Below are 21,590 nucleotides of genomic sequence, written 5' to 3'. Positions count from 1 at the left end.
TTTTCTCTACTCAGAAAAGAAATTTGGAGTTTAATTTTCACCGCAAAGAAAGACTGAACATGGTCGGCACAAATGTATTCCCCTCTTATAAGCAAAGATACTTCTAAAATAGCTCTGGCAATTATCATAATAAGGAATGAACTCACGATGTCAATTAGAATTTCATGGTTCCCAGGAGATTTTGACTTTCTTTTAAAAAGTTTCATTTTGTTAACCAGTTAACTTATGTTGTAAAATCTCCTTCAGATCCAGAGTTTTTGTTTGTATTATAGCAGGAAGATTTTGATCTACACCCTGGATTGTGCCTTTGTTCAAAACCAGTGTTCGTGTCAATTATCGAGTTCCAGGGGGGGATGCCTGTAGCCTCTAGAACACTGTCATTAACTCGGGGCTTATCAAAATTAAATATATGTAAGGGGAACAGTATTAAAAAGCAATAGCACAAAGCTCTTTCTGCATTAGCATTTTGGATACCAGTACATGTTGCATGATTTTTAAGATTAAACTTACATTTTCATTTCCCACTTTCAGCTGTCCCAACTGCTGCTACTCCCTATAATCTATAACTGACAAAAACATACCAAACATAAAAAAATCAATCAATAGTTCTGACAATCAACAGTTTGATTTCCATGCAAGCATGATCTCATGCTATTAATAACAGCTTCCCAACTTCAAGGCACATCACACAAGAAATGGAACTGAAGAAGGTACCAAGGCAAATCTGTTACCTGGCTGATGGGTTTTTGCTTTTCCACTAGTGACTGCTGAAACCATAGATCCAGAAGATGAGGCTTCCATTTTTATTGACCCTCTGACTTGTGGGAGTGAAGGATGCCCATCCACAGGTGGATGCTGTGACACTGGGTAGCTTCCCGCAGTTCTCCTCTGACAGATTTGCACACGCTTTTCAGCCCCATGAATAGATAAACTTATACCTGACAGGAATAAGAATTAATACTGTTAGATACAAGAGACCAGTATGGAATAAGTAAAATATAAAAATTGTCATGGTTTAAAATGGAGCTGTAACGGCCTCCTTATGGGGGTGGGGAGGAAGCAAACGTTGAAAAGATTCATTTTCAATGAAAATTAAAAATGTGAACATCTTTGCTGCTGTGTTGCAGACATCAGAGTCAGCCACACTAATAGATATTTAAATTAATACACAGTCATGGTTTACTGCATTACTGGTCTACAGAAGGAAATATCTTCCATTCCTTCAAAAAACCCATACAGCTCACAGAGGGCAATATTAATGAGGCGACTACCACAGAGTTTATTAAATGACAGTTTTCTGACTGATGAATTAGAACTTGGCAATAATGGTTTATTTTCTTCTCACCATTTACCAGTATTAGGGAAGTCTCATCATATGGAAAAGATGCTACAATTCAGGTGTTAACTAGATTTTAAGGAGAAAATAAAGGTCTGTTTTGAGGAAAGCAGTAAGGCTACAAAAAACAGTAACATGACCTTAAGCTTGAAAAAAATTTCCATTTTCACCAGACCTGTGAAACATTACCTTCAACTCTGGAAATTGTCTTTCACAACAAACATTCTCAAATTTGTCACATAATCATTTTTTAAACAGAAATTGTGATTAAAAACAGGCTTTACTTTTCCAAAGAGAAAAGCAAAGTTGAAATTTCCTATTTGTCTTTTGTACAGTCTTAGAAAGAAATCCTATCTTACAGTAAAATCGCTGATTCTGGCTTCCTCCTGTTCACATTGATGCAATTGCTCCAACTCCATTTGAATTACTTTCATCATACTCTGGTGGAAACCTTCAGACAATCTCTTTTAGGCAAGAACACCAAATGATAATTCAACAGTACTGTTTTACACTTAATTTAATTATGACTTACTGCTTCTATCAGCAAACCATCTTTGTTAAAAAAACCAACAAATGAAGCACCCTAACCAGTTATAAATAAGCAAACTGAGAAGCAGATGGAAAAGTAGACCCTAAAAACTGGATACAGATATTGTGAGCACATTGTAATTTGCAGTCGCTCAGAATCATTAGATATCATTGATTAGACTGTTTAGTTTTCTGAAAGTGATCCCTCACTGAAATGTCCATGAATGCCTTAAAGACTCTGCTCTTCCAGTTCCACTGGAAGTCGATGTATGTGAACCTCCAGGTCATGGAAGAGGTTTAGAATCTCTGAAATATTAACACATTTATATCCGTAATATACTACCAATGGGAAGAGAGCTACCACTTCCATAGGCAATTTGTGAAAACACTAGGCTTGCCCACATTAGCAAACTCTGTGCAAACTACTCTCCTTTAAGATGGCTTTGTGCATTCAGAATTGAAGCTGCACACTCAATACCTGACTTTGCTTCTCACCACCAGAGCTGATCTCCTGCGGGAAATGTGAATGGATGAGGAGCTTCCTGCTGCAACTGCTCAGCTACCTCCTGGTTTTAGGGCTAACAAAACTGCAAACTGCCAAAGGCTGTTGAAATCACATCTTCTTTAGCATACAGAGCAAATCACAGTAACTTAATTCTTGTGAAAGGCATCATATCAATCCAAGTGAACAGGATGACAATGAGCATGCCTTTGACCATGTTAGCTATAAGGGGCCTCAAACAGCAAGGAGCTAAGGCCCAGCTGTAAAATGAGCTCTTCACTTCTTGTGCAGTCACTAGAACCTCGTGACGCTCAAAATACTGTGCAATCATCCCTAAGGTATAAAAAATTAACTACGACTGTTTTCTTTAAGCATCACCACTGGTCGTTGCATCATTTGAAACAACCATCCCTCTGAAGCTTACAATGGAGTCAGCCAGTTAGTCAACACTAAACATGAACCTGTAATCACCACATCCTTGTTAGATGGATCTCAGTAAGGCTGTGCTTTCATTTGGTCATGAAATTAGGGATCTGTTTTAGGAACTGGTTCCAAACATAAACTGACTGCTACATTTCTCTGAGGTTCACATAAATTGCTTCTTTGCGTTCTGAAACTCTTGTGCAGCTGTGAGTCAGCTTCCTAAACTATTTCTGCAGCACATTTTTTTTTCAGACATCAAAATAAAGCATACTGCTGCCAGAGTGCTATTCCTAAGAACTGCAAAATTTGCAGATTGATCATATCCAAAATTAGGCTCTGGTTATATGCAAGCTTTTGTTTCTTCTTCTAAGGAAAGGTGATAAATTATGCCTCCAAACTACATGAGGAAGAATGTTCCAGTATCACTGAAAATTTTACAGACTATTCTTTTGACATATTTAAAACTTAGAAGTGCCCAAAATCGACCACGCAAGGTGTGTCACAAACATATACAATATATTTGGAAGTTCTTCACCCCAATCTCATTGGCACTGCAGTTATTTTTTTCCATGGAAGATATTCTTTTCACTAGGAGAAATAATTTCCATTGCTTTCCTGAGAACCAGGTAGAGTACAAAGACACAGGTCTCCTTATTTAGTCATAATTTCAGATTTTTCCAGAGAAAGACCTGATCTTGTTTTTCTATGTATCTTTCTTTTGTTAAACTAGAGTCTGAAAAAATGTAAGACAATAATACTGCAGCGAGCTTTAGCATTACCTTGTTTCCATGTGGGCGAAAGTTCCTTTAAAAGAGATATTGGCAGCTGAAAATACAACCCCAGATAACATGCAGAAGAGCAGAGGCAAAGGGAGGGGGAATCAGAAGTAGAAAAGATATCGGGAATAGCGTCCGTATCTTATGGGAGAAGAAAACCTGGTAACTATTGGCACTAAGCAGACTCTAAATGTCCCTATTCTTCCTGCAAATAAACCACACTGCTGACGAATCCTGGGGCTTGTGGATCAGTGTGAGAAAACAGCACAAAGATCTCTCAAGAGTAGATGTTAAAATTGACATCAATTATTTTTTAGAAGCGTGACAATACCCACACAAAACATCTAGAAAGAAAGAGAAGTTCTCTATCAGCACAGTGCAGACTGGGTCTTCACCTAACTATATTTGGTGGAGTTTTACTCTTGTCTTTAGGCTTGGCACTACAGCTGCTGACACCAAAATCCCACTGCTGTTGTATGCCTGGCTGTATGACGTCTGGTTGTCCTGTCCTGGCAGCATGGTCCTTTTTCAGTGAGCTTGGCACTTGTACTCAGTAGCTGGGTGTGAGCATGCTGGCATGCTCTGACAGATAGTATAGATGTCACAAAAATCAAGAGTTTCTCCTGCCTCTCCCTCTGGCAGGGAGCACCTGCTCCTGAGCACCATTTCAATCCAGGGCTTCAGCGCAAATGCAAGAGAAAGACTTAAATACTGTCCAGTAGCCACAGATGCCTGTTCAGTTTGGAGAACTGGCTTCTGGACAAGACTCATCCACTTGCACCCGGCTGGCTGGAAACCAAATATGTAAGAGTGGGAAGTAGAAGTTTAGTGTTTTAAAGCTGGACAAGATTTGTGCCTTCAAGTATTATACATATTCAGCTCTTTTCCTTTTCTGCATGCAGCAAAAATGCTTCTCTGTATTTTCAAATCTTCACATGCCTTTCTCTTCCTTACTAGCATTTCTACCTTTTTTTTCTCATACAAGTTTTTTGTCTCCATGAGGAGACACTTTTCTTGCTGCCCTTTTGTTCTTTGATGACTCTGAACTTGCAGGTTCATTTAAGACAAACACCTTCACTACCTTCCTACCAATACATCTCAGCTGTGAAAGTTTGCTGGAAGAGAACAGCCTCTGTCTAGCTTATGGATGACTTTTATTGCTCCCAGATATGTCTTTTTATTATAAATTTTTTCAAAGCAGTGTTTCTTTTACATTGAGCATATTTTGCCTCTTATAAAGTGGTAATATGCTTAAGACATTCAGGGATTTATAATGCTCCAGATAAAACCTGCATATAAGAGCATTAAAAGTGGAGTTTTAAAATACTTCCAAGTCATGAAGCAATAAAATCAAACATAAAGGAGAAAAAAGAAGGAGAAATTATTAAAAGTTCAAAACACTACTCTGTGTCTGCAAACAAAGTTTTATGTGACTAATATTTGTTTTGTTGGCTGATCAGATGCTACAAAGATGAATAACAACATCCTGCACTATGCAGAAGTCATCCTGTTGAGGCATCTGACAGGGTGTCTGCTTTGGTGATATCTTAGCCCTCACCAGCAGCTGTGCACCACTCACCTCTCTGCATGAGCAACACTTGCACCCAGCACACCTCATCCAGTGGGCCTGCACTGTTTGAGCACAGCACAGTGGCTCTGGCACTGATAGAGGTGGCTCTTGCACCTGAACCGGAGGTCAGAAAAGCACTGTGCCCAAATTATACTGTGCTGGGACTGAGACACCTCTCATCCTGGGGAGGCACTCCTGTAGTGACAGTCAGGTTTGTGTCAGCCCCAGTTTTCTTCCACCTTGTACCACTTTGGGTTACAGGCATCCATTTATAGATTGCTTTCTGATGTGTTCGTCTCTAGATAGAGATTATAAGAACATGAATGAGAAATAATAATACAACACAGTTACAAAATTGTATAAACAATCCATTAGCTAACAGTGCTTAATTAGCCTCAAGTGTCCTGACTTGCCGCATAGACCTTCTCTGGGATAACAAAGTAGCACTGGTAGGTTAGGGAAGTGCTTTGAGTTTCGCATTATTAGAGTGTCAGCGCTCATCTTGGAGGCAAAATACTACACTCTTTTCTATGTGGGTCTTCTATTCTGTTTCAGCCCTACATGGAGGCTTTAGGAGCAGATTGAGGTAGACCCTTTCTTCAAGGTCCTTTTCAGAGAAGAGCTATACAGGGGAGACTAGAGAAAGAAGGAAGAAAATCTCAGCTGTCACGTAGAGACACAAAAAGTAAAGCAGCTCTGGAAAATCTGCAGTCATTAAGGCACAGATAAGTAAAGTCATAAGGAAGCACTTGAGAAGCATGAGCAGAGTGCAGAAAATGAGGCTTTAAGGAGAAATAAATAAATGGGAAAATTACATATTTAGTTCCTTTCAACTTTTACACACAGGAAAGCCAGCAAATTTGTCCACCTTAATAAGCTAACTCTTTCCTCACCTTGTGCAAATTGTCACATTTCCCATTAAAGTCAATGAAGCTCTGCAGACAGCTTCGTATTTTGCACGTTTGAGATAGCCTTGATAAGGGGGAGCTCAGAAAAGAAAGCAATGTAAAAGGTTTCTCATGCAAACCCAGTTTAATCTGAGACTCAGGAGAGACACAGCAATTCTTGATGCCATGATGGACTCTTCTTGCTCTGAAGTCTAGGTGGAAATGAAGAAGCGTGAGAGAAAAATTCTCCTGCTGCCCTCTGTACACATGCCCAAAAGCATAGCCTAAAGGCAGTTCGCTTTTTTTTTTCTCACACTATGTCTTAGGTTACAAATACATCCAGAAAGCATGCTTAACTTGGTGAAAAATGTTACAACTTCATTAGGATTCCCACGTTAGACTAAATCAGTTTTCAGGAGTTTAAATACCACCTCTTTAATACAGCATCAAGTCCCTTGCCACTGGTAACACATGATTATGAAATCATATCTAAGACCAGATTACACTTCAAGTATAGCTTTGAAAATGCTAAAATACTTCTGACTACATCAGATGTAAAAAACACCTCACAACTGCAAACTTTTAAGCAAGCAAACAGAAAAGCTACTGGTTACAGACCTTCCTGGGAACTACACTGGCTGGAAGAAAGACTAATACTGTGCATTTGACAAGCTACATGTGTTCATTTCTCTGAGGCTTTACACTGTTGCTCCCCCCACCCTCCTTCCTCCCAGATGTTGGAGAGATGACAGGATTTTCAAGATTTGTAACAGTTTCAGAAACTGTTCCCAAAATGTTACTTTTTTTCTCATTTTCTATCAAAAATTTTGTCCAGTTGGCTTCTGAATTTACATCCATTTTTAGCATATACAGTTTTTCATGGAAAGAAACCACAGAGCTTAAACATACAGTCAGCGGAGAAATAGCTAATTTTCTTTGTCTGAAACATGTTATCCCTGAAAGTTTTGTATTGAAAGAGATCATGAATAACCTCTTTCCTTTACCTCTCCTTCCACTCATGATACTACAGTATTCTATCATATCTTCCACTCTGTTTCTACTTCCAAGCTTAGGAAGTCTAGTTTACACTTCCTAAGTGTAAACTAGACTTCTCACTCATAAGCTGTTGTATACCTACAATCATCCCTGGTCACTCCTCCTGTGTTCCTTGCCTTTTTCAAAGAAGGAAGACCTGAAATGCACATTAAGAAAGTTTCAACAAGCAGTATCAGAAATGCCCATGATGTCCAGACTGTGCTTTCACCAAACATTCACACAGTGACACAATGATATTTCGGGTTTTATTCTTTGTCTTGTAAATCTCATTTGCCCCAAGATACTTCTAGATGGACTCTGCCTCCCTGTCACATATGTCAGGTCTTTGGGCAATTTTCCAGCGAATCAGGGATCGCTCTTCTAACCCATCTACTTGAGGTCCCTATGTCAAGCAAAGACAGCAGGAAGAAATACTGCATTATTTTTCTCATTTGTATGTTGCATCTTTTTCCACATCAGTTGCTCTCTAGGTCTTATGTTTATCGCTTCTGTAAGACCGTTGATGTACAGCCTTTTTCTATCAGCAAAGCAAATCTTCACGCAAATCTTCACAAAACTGTATTACTTGTCACTTTTTTTCAATTACCTGCCTTCAAAGGGAGGAGAGTAGCATCATCCTGTACCTGCAAGTCAACAGTGGTGTTAGAATCTGCATTTCGAAGTGGGATCAAAGACACGTCTGAACTATAACCAGGACTCCATGAAGAAGGGGCTTGTGTATACAGTGAGTTTTATCCAGCTTTACTGCATACATTTCTACTGATGTAGAAATGAACCGTTAAAGAACTGCAGATTCTATGAGAACATAAGTTTATATTTGCTTATGTGCTTTAGATCAGAATAGCTTATTCTCCCCTGCAAAAGTAGCTACATTATTTGTGATAAAACTGCATCCAGACCTAGTGTTAATTTCAGCCTATCAAAGTCCTAACAAATAGAAAGGTCATGCTCACCTTAGGCCCCCCATCAAAGGGTTGTTTTTATAGCCTTGGAGGTGGTTTATTAAATTACAAGCAGCTAGTGATTTCAATGGTGATTATTTAGCATGACTGAAAAACTCCCATAGTGCTCATAGAGAGGCAAGATAACAACCTGAAATCATGAAAATATCTTGGAAAGAGTCATAATAATCCCACTTTGATGGTCTACATGACACTCTGAAAAACCACTTGTCTTCTTTAGGTATGAAAAGCTTAGCTAAGTGAATATAAAGTTCTTTTGGGTTGCTGTTGAATTAATGGTGATTGTCATAGGCATGTTGCAGGACCACAGTGCTGGACACAAGTTGCTACCTACAAAAGTTTTATGAGCCCAGGCGAATAAATGGAACATTTTTCCCTCAAGATGCCTGATTTGAATTATTTATAAGTCTTGTAGCTTTATTTCAGTCTGACAATTCATTCTTTAGTTCCTCTCTACAAAAACGAAACATGGTGTACAGTGTATATATGCTACTGTGTTTTCCAGGCTACTGGGATAAATGTGTGTGAAATATGCCTCACTTCAGCTCACCCAGCAATCTGCAGTGTTGTTTGTCACCATCCCAGCTGACTGAATTCTTCCTGGGGTTGCTGGCATTTTTATAGTTGTGTTTATTACTGTTCTCTTTCTGTTTGTTTGTTATCTACTTTGACTTACTTTATTATTACTACTGGATTTTCACTAGTATTAGAACTACATGCATGCTGAAGAGTAACTCAGGGGGAAAAAAAAGGTATTCTAAAATGTTCCTTTACATGTCCCAGTATGAAAATTGCAGTAAGGAAGAATACCTTGTCTTGAAATCTGATAAATACAATAGAAATAAAAAACTGAGGCTGATAAAAAATTTTCAGTAGAATGTTTCTCTGTCAAAAAGTTGACAACTTTTAAAGGAAAAAAAAATTGTCACCAAGTCAAGAGTTGCTGTCAAAAAATTTGTTTAGAAAATAATTTTGACCTTATCTGGACTGGAATATCTTGAATTTCGATTTGTAATGACTTTACATTTTAAAAAATGTAATCTAACAAATCAAGTAGGATATAAATTATTAATTAGAATACCAGTTATCTCTGAGTAAGCAAAAAAAATTATCATTTCAATTGCTGAAACACTACCTGTAATACCAGTCATCAATTAATGTTACTTTAATATACAAATAGCAGGTATAATTCAAACCATAAACATTGAGACCAGAAAGAAAAACAAATCAAAATAATAAAGCAAAATACAATGAAAACAAGAAGTCCAACCAAGATGAAATATTTCAACCATCCAGAAGCAAATTCTGATAGAAATATTTTAAGCATTATGTAGAAATGTGACCCCAGAAAGTGCTTAAAAGAGATTCAAAGGTGGGGGGGCGGGGAGCAAGAAGATAAGAATTTCTGTGGATTGGATATTCTGGATTTTGACTCACTGTTTCTATAATCAAGTAGAATAGACTTGCATTAGAATGAATATAGGTTCAAACAAAACCCAACATATTCATATTCCAGTTTTTGTCAAAACAAATAACATCATGTCAATACTTCTTTCTTTGATGCATTATCAATATCAGAAGGCTGAATCTGTCTCCCTAAGTGGCACTTATTGATTTGGAAACCATGCAGTAAATTTTGCCTGATTCGTTTTTCTATATATGTAGAGTACTTACTAGCTGAAAATAGACTCAACATTGAAGTGATTTAAAACTTACTTTCACAAAAGCACTGCATTTAAAATTGTTTTCTTTCTTAATAAGTAGTTATTACTCTGATTTTCAAAGTCAAGAGCATTCTCACTAAACCTGTTTGCACTGATTTTGAGCTTTTCATCCATACAGTAAAAGGTAATTGCACACACAGCAGCAATACACAGTACAAAGATCAGGGCAAACCACGATGCTCTGTGAAACAAAGCACAAAGTCAAGTCCCAGACAGTTTTTACCGGCCAAGTAATGAAGAGAAGGACTAATCATGCAGATGTATTATGAATATAGGTATATTTAAAAGCAGAGATTTCTTTTTTTCCCCATCTTAATTTGCTGCCTGAATGTTAACTGCTACATTTCAAATACCACAAGTCTCATTTTATCTGATTTAATCGGATATTCTCCATAATGCAGAACAGTGCAATCAATCTGAGACATCATCTGCGAAACAAGAAAAAAACCTCAGGAGACTTCATAGATGGGAAAAGAAGATAGCTTGGGATATGTTTGAATGTGTCTGCCTCCATGGTGCAGACAGTAAGGATTTTCAGCGCAGCAACTAGGCTTAATTTAACTTTCTCTTTTTGCATCCCATTTCAGGGACTGGTTGGCCATTGGTGCTCTCAGGCCAGCCCTGATCACACCCTCTGGGGAACCCACAAGCAGCAGGTCAAGTGTACTCTCCTGCCCTCACCCAGCCTGTGCTATAATCCCAGCTATGGGGCCTTTTACAAGCTTTGTGTCTAAGTGCTCCCTGCCCACAGATAGCTTTATTAACCATCAATTGACTTTTATTTTGATGATATATTATTGTCAAAACTACACAGCCAATGCCTTCAGGGGTAGATCACAAGACAAGTTATTTGTCTTCTCCCTCCTCCAAATAGGAAAAATTATCTTATACACCATATTGCAGCAAAGTATAAACTTCAATAAAATGTCTTTAAAATAAATATGCATCTGGACAGTTGCACATCTGAGTAAGCAAGTCACACATGTTGGATCACGTCCAATACCTGGGAGGGTTTTTGCCTTTTGAAACAATTGTCTGTTGTGGGCATACAGGTTCTTCCTACAGCCTGGGACTCATGGGTGCTTACCAGGCTTCAGCTACTCTTGTGTCCAGGGTCTGATGCTGAAGCCTTGCTGGAAGGGGGCCCAGAAGCCTCCCACCCCTCCTGGGTAAACTCTCACATGGGCTGGAAGGATGTGCTTTGCAGTATGTTGCATCAGAGCCTGGATGAGCATTGCTCGGCTAGAAAGAAGCACCAGCCTCCACAGCCAGGCTTGTTGAAACACCGAAGTCTACCATCAGGCTCTTCCATGGGAAAGACATGTTGACAAAGGCCAGTTGTATCGGAAATTTTGAGGCATGTGTACTACTTGTCTTTCTTTGTGCATCATTACTTTTCAGTACACTCTCTCTTGGCAAGTAATTCTTTTGGTTATAATAAAGCCTCTGGTGCCAAGCTTTCTAAATGGCCATAAAGTGAAAGTGATCCCCAGAGGAGATGGCAGCTGTAGTGTGCAGCAGATGCCAGTGAAAATCTGTGTTCATCTGCCACCTCATCATTCTGGCAATACGTCAAACAATTAAAAATAACAAAATACAATTGAAAAGAATATGTAAACCTTCCATGCTTGTGCATATGTTCCTCATAGGGATCCAATTGATCAGCTTATGTTGATCTGGATTGGACAAAGCAAGGGTGTTGCTTATTTCACTTCTGAGTTAGATTATATTTCTGATGGAAGACCAATAAACTCTGAAAGACAACAGTGATCAGATAATGATTGTCCGGATTTGGCAGATAAGTACATAGAGACAGAAAGTGCTCTACTCATCGATACCATTTCAATTTCTTGATCTCTTTATAGCAGAATCAGAAGGAATGGTAGAAGGCTATAAAAATGCAGTAGCTGCATCGTCAGAGGTCTATAATATACAGATTTGTTTTTGTAAAAGGCAGACCATGCTCTAACTCATTTACTGAATAACAGCCTTGTGCATGGGCAAGGCCTATTGTTTATTCATAAATAATTCTCTGATAAGTTAGCAATTCAGAAAAACATGAAAAATATGCAAGGTAAACTTTAAGCTATGTTTTATGCACTACATAAACCACTGGTTATTAATTCAATATTCCTACAGTTTGAGAAAAGGCACAAAAGAGACAGAAATTTTCTCAAGCCACCTAAACCAACTTGATTATAGGAAGATCCTATAAAAAGAAACACGTGCCTAAGTTTAGTTCCTGTGACTGACATCTTCTCAGTGAAAGGACATTCATGAACATTTTTTCATAAAACTTTTCCTTTCTTCAGTCATACACCTAACCCATTACTGTTCATTCATTCTAAAAACCATGAACAGAAAGTAAAAAGAAGTATTTAAAAAAATTCACTACATGTGTAACAAATATTGCAAATATCTGTAGACTGCACTTGCTAGAATTGCAAATATATTGCAAGTCATATTTGCAAGAGCATTCCAGTCCGGGAATGATGCTGAATTTGCTGTGAATGTCACAGGAGCTTTGAGGATTCAAACCAACAGACAGTTCAGGAAGAGGTAGTTTCTCTTCACAGATACCATTTTGCCCAGAGTCAAGTATATACATCAAAAGGTGTGTAGAATGCAATCTTCATGAATAAATCCTAAACTGAAATTTCATCACCAAAACTGCCTATACAATCCTGAAACTTGTTAGTAGTGATTCTGAGAAGAGCTTAATGTGTCATTAAGAGGGTCTTTCTTTGAGCAATTCACAGCACCTGAACAATTAGAGATGATTGTGTACTCTGCTCATACAGTGATACAAGATCCTCAAAGAGAAAATTCAAATATGTGGGCAGAAGTCTATTGAGAAACCAAGAAAATAGTAAAGTCCACTAGTAGGGCACTTAGCCCTAAGAAAACTGATGGGCAGCCTAGTGAATGAAAAAAAACCCAAATGGAAATGACATCAAGCCTTCAAAATGCAAAGTGCTTTAAAAAACCATCACCCAAGACCCAACAAAATAAAAATAACCAATCAAACCACCTACCTCATTCCTTCCCTGAGGAAATGACTGGTTAGACATGACTACATAAAGCTGTCTTATATACTTCCTGAAAGAAAGAGCCACGAGTACCTCTTCATATTAGATCTAATCCCTAGAATCAAAATGGCACTGAAAATCATGGGTCCCATTGGACTGACCTCTTCCCTCTAATTCTTTATGAACACAATTCTAAATCCTGAAAAGGCTGGGTTTAGAAATAATATTCTTAAATTTAAATTTCTATAAGTAGTTAACCACCAAACAGAAATATTTTTATTAATTTACAAAGCAATATGAGCCAGCTTACAAAAAGCTGTAGATGAATCACAGTCATAATTACAATTACACAAACAGAATTTGAGAATAAATTTCCAAATATGATTTTAGTGCCTCAATCAATAAAGTATGTTATGTGCCTTTAAGTCAAAGAAGTAGATGACTTAGAACTGAAATGTATGAAGGTGTGTGAAAAAGTGAATAATAGATAAGACTATAATCACTTAGAAAGTATTTCTTTTCAATTCCTGATAACCTTCATGATATTTTCCATCTCCTTACATGACATCTCTCCTTGTTGAAAACTGGGTATGGTTTTCATTTTATGACTACTGACAATACCTCCTTTGGTGATCAAGCCATGGCAAGTAAATGATTGTGACACACTCTCTCTTCTTCATAAGCTGCTGGGTTTTGGGTTTGCTCCTGCTTTTCCAGCTGTCAAAACCTATTCCTCTCACAATGTGTTTTTCTATTATGGGTCTCCACCTGGACTTTTAAAAAGTACATCTAAGCCAATCAAGGTAAAAATGATTTCATCATTGACAATAATGAGCCAAAATATTAGACCAAATGCAACAATGATTCATAAAAATTCAGATGTTCTAAAAATTACTGTCTAAATATGCTCAAGATAATTGGTGCTCCTATCAGTTCCATAACTGTTTTTTTCATTTTTGGTGTTTAATGGTATATGTCAAAATGTTTTATGTATTAGCTTCAGCCAAAACAAAATATCTCAAGGCATTTACTTTGATACAATCCCTGAATATCTGCAATTTATAATTCAGCAATTATTCTCACTGACACTAAATTCACATTCAGTGAATATAAGGACCATATATGTTCTAAATTCATGCAAAGTGATAACTCCCTGACGGCTTTTTTTCTCATTTATACCATGGTAAGATCCTATAAATGCATGAAACAAAGTTCTTTGTCCCCTCTGTTATTGCACTCTGCTGCAGCTCATCTCATCTCCTTAATTTTAAAACTGCAATTGTTATCTCTAATGCATAAAGTCTACTGTTTATCTTTGTTATAGACATGAACATGTATTGTTCGTAAAAACAGGACAATCCGACTTCCTCAGTAAAAGGGCTATGCAATAGGTTTTACTCCATGCTGACAGATGGTATGAGATTGTGACCTAGCTATAATCCCATCTATCAGAAGTGTTGGGGAAGGAGAACATCTGTCAACTGCATAAGGTCAATCTGTCAGACAATTTTTCAGAAACTTGGTCATGGTAATTCACAACAGTCACTTCTTAGAAAGATTCTTGTTCATCCTGCAACCACTTGGCATGACCCACTCTCAGCTTTCTTGCAGATGCAATCCCGTGCCTCAATGGTATTTTGTAAATGTACTGCTTGCTGAACTGCTCGCTGACCTAACACCTTGTCAAGCCTTCAGCTGACTTCGGAATTGAATATAAAGTTCTTGACAGGACCCTCTCACATACTAAAAAAAACAACCCTTCAGATCACACTGATCCTATCCTCCACTACAAAAGTACAACAGACAATCTTTTACTTACCCATACTTCTCACAAAATAAAAACATCACTGAATGATGGCAGACACATCCTAAAAGAGCACACACTTCAGATAACTGTTACTAACTTTACTGCTAACTTTGCTCTAAAAGTTAAACTTTTCTAAAGATGTTACATAACATGAGTAATGCAGTAATTGAGCTTATTTTTAACTGCATTTGCTTTTAATTGAGCTACTCAGGTACTGAACTTAAGGCTGTCACCTTTAAATGACTCGCTACATGAATAAAATAAATTTTAAAAAGTATTTCTAAAACTTTCCCTTGCTTAGAGGTACTTTCTAATCTGTTTCTTCCAGATATGCAGTACATGGAGAAATACTGGACTGTTAACAGCACCAACTAGCCCTAATTCCAGCAGGAACAGCTTTCTTCCTCCAAGTTGGGAACACAACCAGTGGAATACAAATGAACTGTGGCCATGCAGCTAAATAAAACCAGGCAGTGAGCTCATGGATGAAGTCCACCGTGCCCTCTCCAGACATCAGCAGTGTGGCTGACAGAGCCTCCCATGGGCAACTCAAGACCTCACAATTACAGATGGCATGAAAGGAGAAAAGGAAAGTCCTCTTCTGACCTGCCCTTCTGCTTCCTACATGCAGTGTGGGAACACTCCCACATACCCTGATACACTTCTGAATCATTATATTCAACCCTGGCAGAGCCAACCAGATTTTTTTTTTAGCAGAATGTTTTCCGTGGTATTTCTGCAATCCAATTAAGAGTGGCTGTCTCTTGCCAGTCCATGAGCCTTTCTGCCATCCTCTGAAACCTGCACAGAGACTGAAGTTCTCTATCTGTAAGCGTTTTCTTCAGTCTCACAACTCCTTTAGACATAAAAATTTCATTCTAAAATGCTCTTATTTTAAAGATATCAGACTGAAACAGCAGAGTTCCCATTTCAGGGAAAATGTCAAGATTTCATCTGATGTACAATATTTTCACTAGGGAAATTCCAGTGGGAAATTATATATTCTTTGGATCTCATACATACAAAAATAGGATATAAAATAACATAGCTGAGTACTGAGAGCAATAAAAGGAACACAGAGATGAGTGCTAAAGTTACATTTCACTGAATTGTAATGTATGAAGGATTTTCTTCTTTTAATACATGAACAACTTGTTTTCTCACTCCTCTGTTCTGTTATCACACTTTCCTTTCCAATTGTAAAAGTATTTCCCGATAAGATTATGAATATGCATGAAAAGGCAGTCCACAACTAGAAAAAGGAAAAATAATATTTTAAGCATGAGAGAAATGTTGGCAAATTGTTAACTAAATATCCACCTAGATGATATCCGATGATATCATAAGTATTATCACCAGGTTCTATCTAGTTCTCCATGTCTATTTTAAGCCAGCATTATGATAAGATTAGTTAGCATGCAGCATCCTTGTAAAAAAAATAAATTAAGAAAACCCACCAGGATCATATAACTTCCTTTCTGCATATAAAATCCCTCTAACTGATTCTTGTAAAATCATGTATTCTACAGGAATATTGTTAGAAGCTGTAAAAACTCACCTTTCTCTTAGCTGAGGATGCTTCCTAAAGGCAACTTCCTATGTTTGGAAACTCACTGTAAAGGTTGCTATGGTGATTAATTTTAAAAGTGAAATTCTCCCTTTTTAAAGTTTTTTCTTTAAAGAAGAAATGTTCTGTGCTAGTCCTCAGCCCCCAGTAAGGCAAATGGGAGTGAAAATTCCATCCTAATTCTGAAGATTAAAGGACATAACCTCTGTGTAACTGAAACTTCAGCAGCAGAAATGTTTTCAGAAAAATATTGGAAATATCTATTTTTACCTAAAATTGGAAGAAAAAAAAAATCTGTGGGAGAAAGAATTGAGGTGAAAAAAGCAACATCTTCCAGTGGTCAGACCGTAGCCAGAAGTCTAGGTTATACTAGGGAAAGAAAGGAGGAAAGGCAAGGAAGGAATGGTAGGAGTAGCTGAAGTTCAACGCAAAAAACAGTAAAGCAGTCAGTTAGTGTCATTGCATGTCAAGAGAGTGAATTGCATCCCCAAAGAAAGCATGTAGAAACCGAAGGTCACGACTGAAAAGCTCTTTACCAAAGGCACCTTCCATTTCCTTTCCACGGCTCAAGATGCAATTTCACATGGGTATCTCCCTCTATTGACTTCTCCTCTGCACAATAACATGCAAAGCTACGTTAAACCTTGGCTGTCCACATAGCTGTGTCAGCTATCTGGAAGCAGACAACTGCACAGCTCTGTTACTGCATTAGGAGATGGGAAAATAGCATTTCTCCTCTAAAAACCATACAATGTTCAACATTACATCATGCAACTTGTCCTTGTATAAGCTGTCACTGCAGAAATAATAGCAAGTGTTGTGCCAGTTCAATACCCAGGCAATTTGTGGCTTCCTTATTCACATAAAGATCACAGCACTGTGAGACAGCTGCATTATTCATTATGCATTTAATATTTTATCTCTCCTGACATAAGTATCTGTACAAGCACAATTAAAATATCTGACGTAGACAGAGTTGATTTTAATACAATGAATCAAATTTGTTTCAGAGACCTGCTTGACCTTAAAGCTCTATGGTTTAAACCAATAGAAGGAAAAACATGCTCAGACTCGTGGTGCAGTGTCTGGGTATTACTCATTTTACCTTGAATGACTACTCAAGAAAGCCTCCTTACTTGATCTACTACCATATTAGTCACGGTAACTGCAGGATATTCTAAGTTATATCAAATTATTTTACACTAAAAACACATGATCATGACGACAATGAAATCACCTTTTTAAAAATGGCAGAACACACAAGTAATTACCATTGCTGCTTTGCCATTACCATAAATTTGACTAAATCCATATGCTTTGTAATTATCCACTAGGACTTCTAGGGGAAAAAACCATTATCTGTATGGTACCAGAGTTACAGTTACGATTGCAATGAAAATTGAGTAGGTAGCAGTCACCATCTCATTCCCCAAATCCCAGAACAGCAATGTTGCTCCTAAATTAGTGATCCCTATGCCTTTTTGCCTTCTCTTACAGGGACAGATCACACCTATCAGCAACTCCTTGCTCCCTAAACAAAGTCCAGTTTGGTTTCAATGTACAAGTCCCAAAGAACTGTATTTTGCAGCACACAGAGTTTAAGCAATGAAAAACCCATTTTCTGAACAAGTAGAAAACTGGAGTTCAGTGTGCAAACAGCTAGACTGGTACAAGCATTTCAAGGTTGTAATCTATGTCACTAACAGGTAAATTCATTCTTTGAAACACTACTTTTTATAGAGAAAGTAATTAGATTAAACTGCAATTATTCTCCATATTCAGTCTTGAATAAGGGTCTTCGCAAAAACTATGGCAACAAGCCACACTCCAGAGATCCATCTTAGGAGTCCCTACATCTCCTTAGAGATTGATAGTAGAGAAGTTGCTGGAGGTCTCCATACAGAACCTTATAGTTCAGAACAAAGCTGAGAATGACCAGAGCTAAATCACTCCATGATGCTTCTTTGAAAGCTGAGACTAATTTTGTGTTCAGGAATAAGTTAAGCTAAGAACAGTAGTGAAGCATCATTCATGTGCTTTGAAGTTTCCCCCCACCCTTTTCTCTCTTTTCTTTTCCTCTGTCTCTGTTTCCTTTCCTGTGACTGGCATTTTCTTTAGGCTGTGACTTCTCATTTACACAGCATCAGCAAATTGCAGAACAGTAAAGTGTTCTTAAGTAGAGTGCTTGTGAATTGCTTTGGAAACACCACTGCTTAGAAGTGATATAAGTATGGTGGGAGCTAGCCCAAATATTGGTCAATAAAAGAGCAGCAAAGCCCATTACAGCCATTTTATTGGAAAGGCAACAGCATCTTAGCAACAGGCATCAGATGATGCACAAATTCAAAATCACAGCTTGCAGACAAAGCATTTAGCAGTGTTTTGGTGGCCCAGTAAGCTGGAAGACCAGCTTACCTGCTGACCTGGGACTTCTGCAAGTCTTGGAGCTAACATTAAAAACAACCAGAGGAAAAAGTGGAAGCTTTTTCAGTCCCTCATCCAGTACTGTGAACCTTTTGAACACAGAAAGGATAAGACCAGTTCTGACCTGTTTAAACTTTGGCATGCAATAAGTATTTTAAAAACAAACAAATAAATTCTGAGTAATTATCTTGTGTTTTTAATCTGTACTGGGTTCCATGAATAATAAAGCCCAGAAAACTTTGATTCAAAACTTAATTTAAAACTTAATTTAACTGGCACAGTTGTCTTTAAACAGGCAAAGGCACATAAAGGGAATATTTGAAGATTATGAAAGCAGTTAAGTATCCAGTATCTATCTACTTTTTAAAGTAGACGAAACATGAGTGTTGGCCTTTTGGTCCTTCATTAGGATGGTGCCAGCATTCAGAACAATCAGGCAGTACACAAATATAGTATGAAGGATGCCAACTGGCAGGGTGAATACAACTGGCTATTTCTTGAAAAAGCAGTATCTGATACATGTTGTCTGGTGTTGGAAGTGTGTTTTTCAGTTAATATAAGTGTAAATGAATGAAATAAACCAAAAGAAAATACTGTGGGTTTAGCTGAACCTTCTCCTTCAGCACCCTTGCTTAAACTGATGATTTCCCTTATGGCATCACCAGTGTTACAACCAGCTCCTCATACTAAAAAAAAAAAAAAAAGCAATTCAAGGAAACCTAGCACACAGAGGAAGAGAGAATGACACTGGGGGAAGATGAGTGGGGAACCAGCCAGGGAAATCACTGGGCCACCACAGGCAGAGACATATGCCAGCTGAGAAGTATGTTGTGATCTCCCTTCCCTCCTTAAAACATATGTGATGTCTTCCCAGGAGCTTGCTCACCCAGTGAGCAATACAGTGTCCAAAACATTTTAACACACAGTAAAAGTTCTGGACAATTTTTGTTTTGCCATGGAACAGGAACAAAAAGAGCCACTTGTTTGTTTTACCCTCCTCTCAAAAAGAGTGAAAGACTCAGTACAAGGAATAGATAATTCCATTATAAAATTGGAAGTTCCATGCTATAGTTAACCCTGGAAACACGCAGGAATCTTTTAATTAGAGACAAAACTTTTGTGGATGTTTCCGTCTTACAGAAAAACACTGCAGAGACATAATCTGAACATAAATAAATGCTTTCAGATAGGAAGGTCATTTGAGCCACTCTGAGACTGAATCAAAATGAGGATTGTTAATAGCACAGAATGAGAAGATGAGGTTTAAAATGACAGAACCCAGAAATAAGAAAAGTTCAAAGGAGAAGAAAAATACAGCTTACTCCCTTCCTCAAGTGACTTTTCCATTAACACTGGACAGTGTGGCTGGTCAACCTCTCACTTTCCAATCTAGATCATACTTGTACTTACCTCATCATTTCCAGATGGGAGTGAGCTGCAGTGTGAATGTAGCAAAGAACTAGGTATTCAGCACTACTAGTACAAGCTACCAGCAATTCAGCTGCTAAGTTTGTAAATTCACAAAAGATCAATATGACCAATTGGTTTCTAGCTGGATGGAGGAGCCACTGCAATGTAATATCCTGCAGCACTGCTAAGTGGCACCATTAACCTGAATAATGGTGGCTAAGAGTTATTAATATGCTACAGAAGCAATGTGTGACTGCTACACAAAAATATGGCCCCTAAGATATCCAGGAAAGAACAGACATTGCTATTCAGTGTCTGTGGAAGTAGACATGAAGAACACCCTTCACACCACATGGCAGAAGTGCAGGGTAAGCCAAGGTCTGAGAGCAGTTTTGGCAGATGACAGCAAGATGGTGCCCTCAAGGTGCTGGATGATAAGAGTTCAAGCAATAAATCTTCTGTTTTCCCTCTGTGCAGCCCCAGCTTCCTGAAATACTTGATCGTGTTAACCACAGAGGAGTAATTAAAACTGGTCTGACATTAATGCAATCACTCCTACTGAGACAGTCAACAGCCTAGTTTCAAGGAGGAGGCCCTCCAGTTGAAAGCCTTCATAGACCTTAAATCATGGACCACTGCATATAAATTCTTATTCAGTAGGAATAATCCTTATCTAGTCCCTGTCAAAGACACAACACTCTACTTATCCTAGGGCAAAATTATAACTTCCTGTGGCATTCAGAAGTCCCATCATACTGAGAAAGATTATGAGGTTTCTCAGTATATTTGGCATTGTTCATAAGATCTGCTGTAAACACCAGTCAGGGTCTAGAGGTGAAGTGTAAACTGAACCAAATGTCAAAGTTTCAGCAAGGACAGTCTTGCAGGAGAAGCAGAGCTGAGGTAGAGATGATCCAGGAACATGGTATTAAGTTACATCCAACTCTTAACAAGCACTCAGAGCAGAACATGTAGGGGTGGGAGTGAGGGGCATTATCTCTCCATCAAACATCAGATATCTGAGGACATCCGAAAGAATCCAGCTTAGTCATCCAAGAAATGCTCAGATCAAGGAGATAAAAGGACTCAAATAACAATGTTATGCCTCCATATCCTTCATATAACTTAGCAGACTCTGAGGGTGCTTGAGGCAGCTAGCACATGCCAATGAACAGTGGGAATGGTCCAAGACCTGGGACCAGACATTTGCCTGGGTAAGTAAAGAAATAAGCAGAACAATAATCCTAGCATACTACTTTATGAGTAATACTAATGAAAAGCTCAATCTTGGACTAGCCAGTACTGCACCTCTATGCCAGAGAAGTCAACCACGGCAGCCATAGCCCAGAGCCACAAGCTCAGCCCACAGGATAGCAGTCCTGACCGTGGGCAGTAGAAATACCAAACAGCATGTACTTTCTACATAGCCACACAATTAGTCATTGGAGCAGAAGACAAAGACTTCAGCCTCTGACAATAACTTTATATGCCTCACTGAAGGCTAAAGGTAGTCTGGGGAAATGGTGAAAACTAAGAGCTCTAACAGGTACCGAAAAATTCACACTGCATGACTATGCAGATTGCAAGGG

At 38.2% G+C, this 21,590-nt stretch overlaps 1 protein-coding gene across 6 annotated transcripts in view; it reads right to left on the bottom strand.

Moving 5' to 3' along the window:
- The window catches only part of ANO4 (anoctamin 4), a 165,976-nt gene that overhangs the window by 107,797 nt on the left and 36,589 nt on the right, over nucleotides 1–21,590 (bottom strand). For 5 of the 6 annotated variants that reach the window (XM_051784856.1, XM_051784855.1, XM_051784858.1 and 2 more), the window contains exon 2: nucleotides 732–938. In XM_051784856.1, the coding sequence (XP_051640816.1) occupies nucleotides 732–801 (70 nt within the window). In that variant the 5' untranslated portion in view covers nucleotides 802–938. Of the gene's footprint in view, nucleotides 1–731; nucleotides 939–16,158; nucleotides 16,177–21,590 lie in introns of those variants that run through there. The other variant, XM_051784854.1, reaches the window with a different exon arrangement.

Source organism: Manacus candei, unplaced genomic scaffold (genome assembly GCF_025592945.1).
Source record: "Manacus candei isolate 608988 ecotype Guabito, Panama unplaced genomic scaffold, ASM2559294v1 h1tg000018l, whole genome shotgun sequence".
NCBI classification, from domain to species: Eukaryota; Metazoa; Chordata; class Aves; order Passeriformes; family Pipridae; genus Manacus; species Manacus candei.
This window is presented reverse-complemented; position numbering and strand designations above follow the sequence as displayed.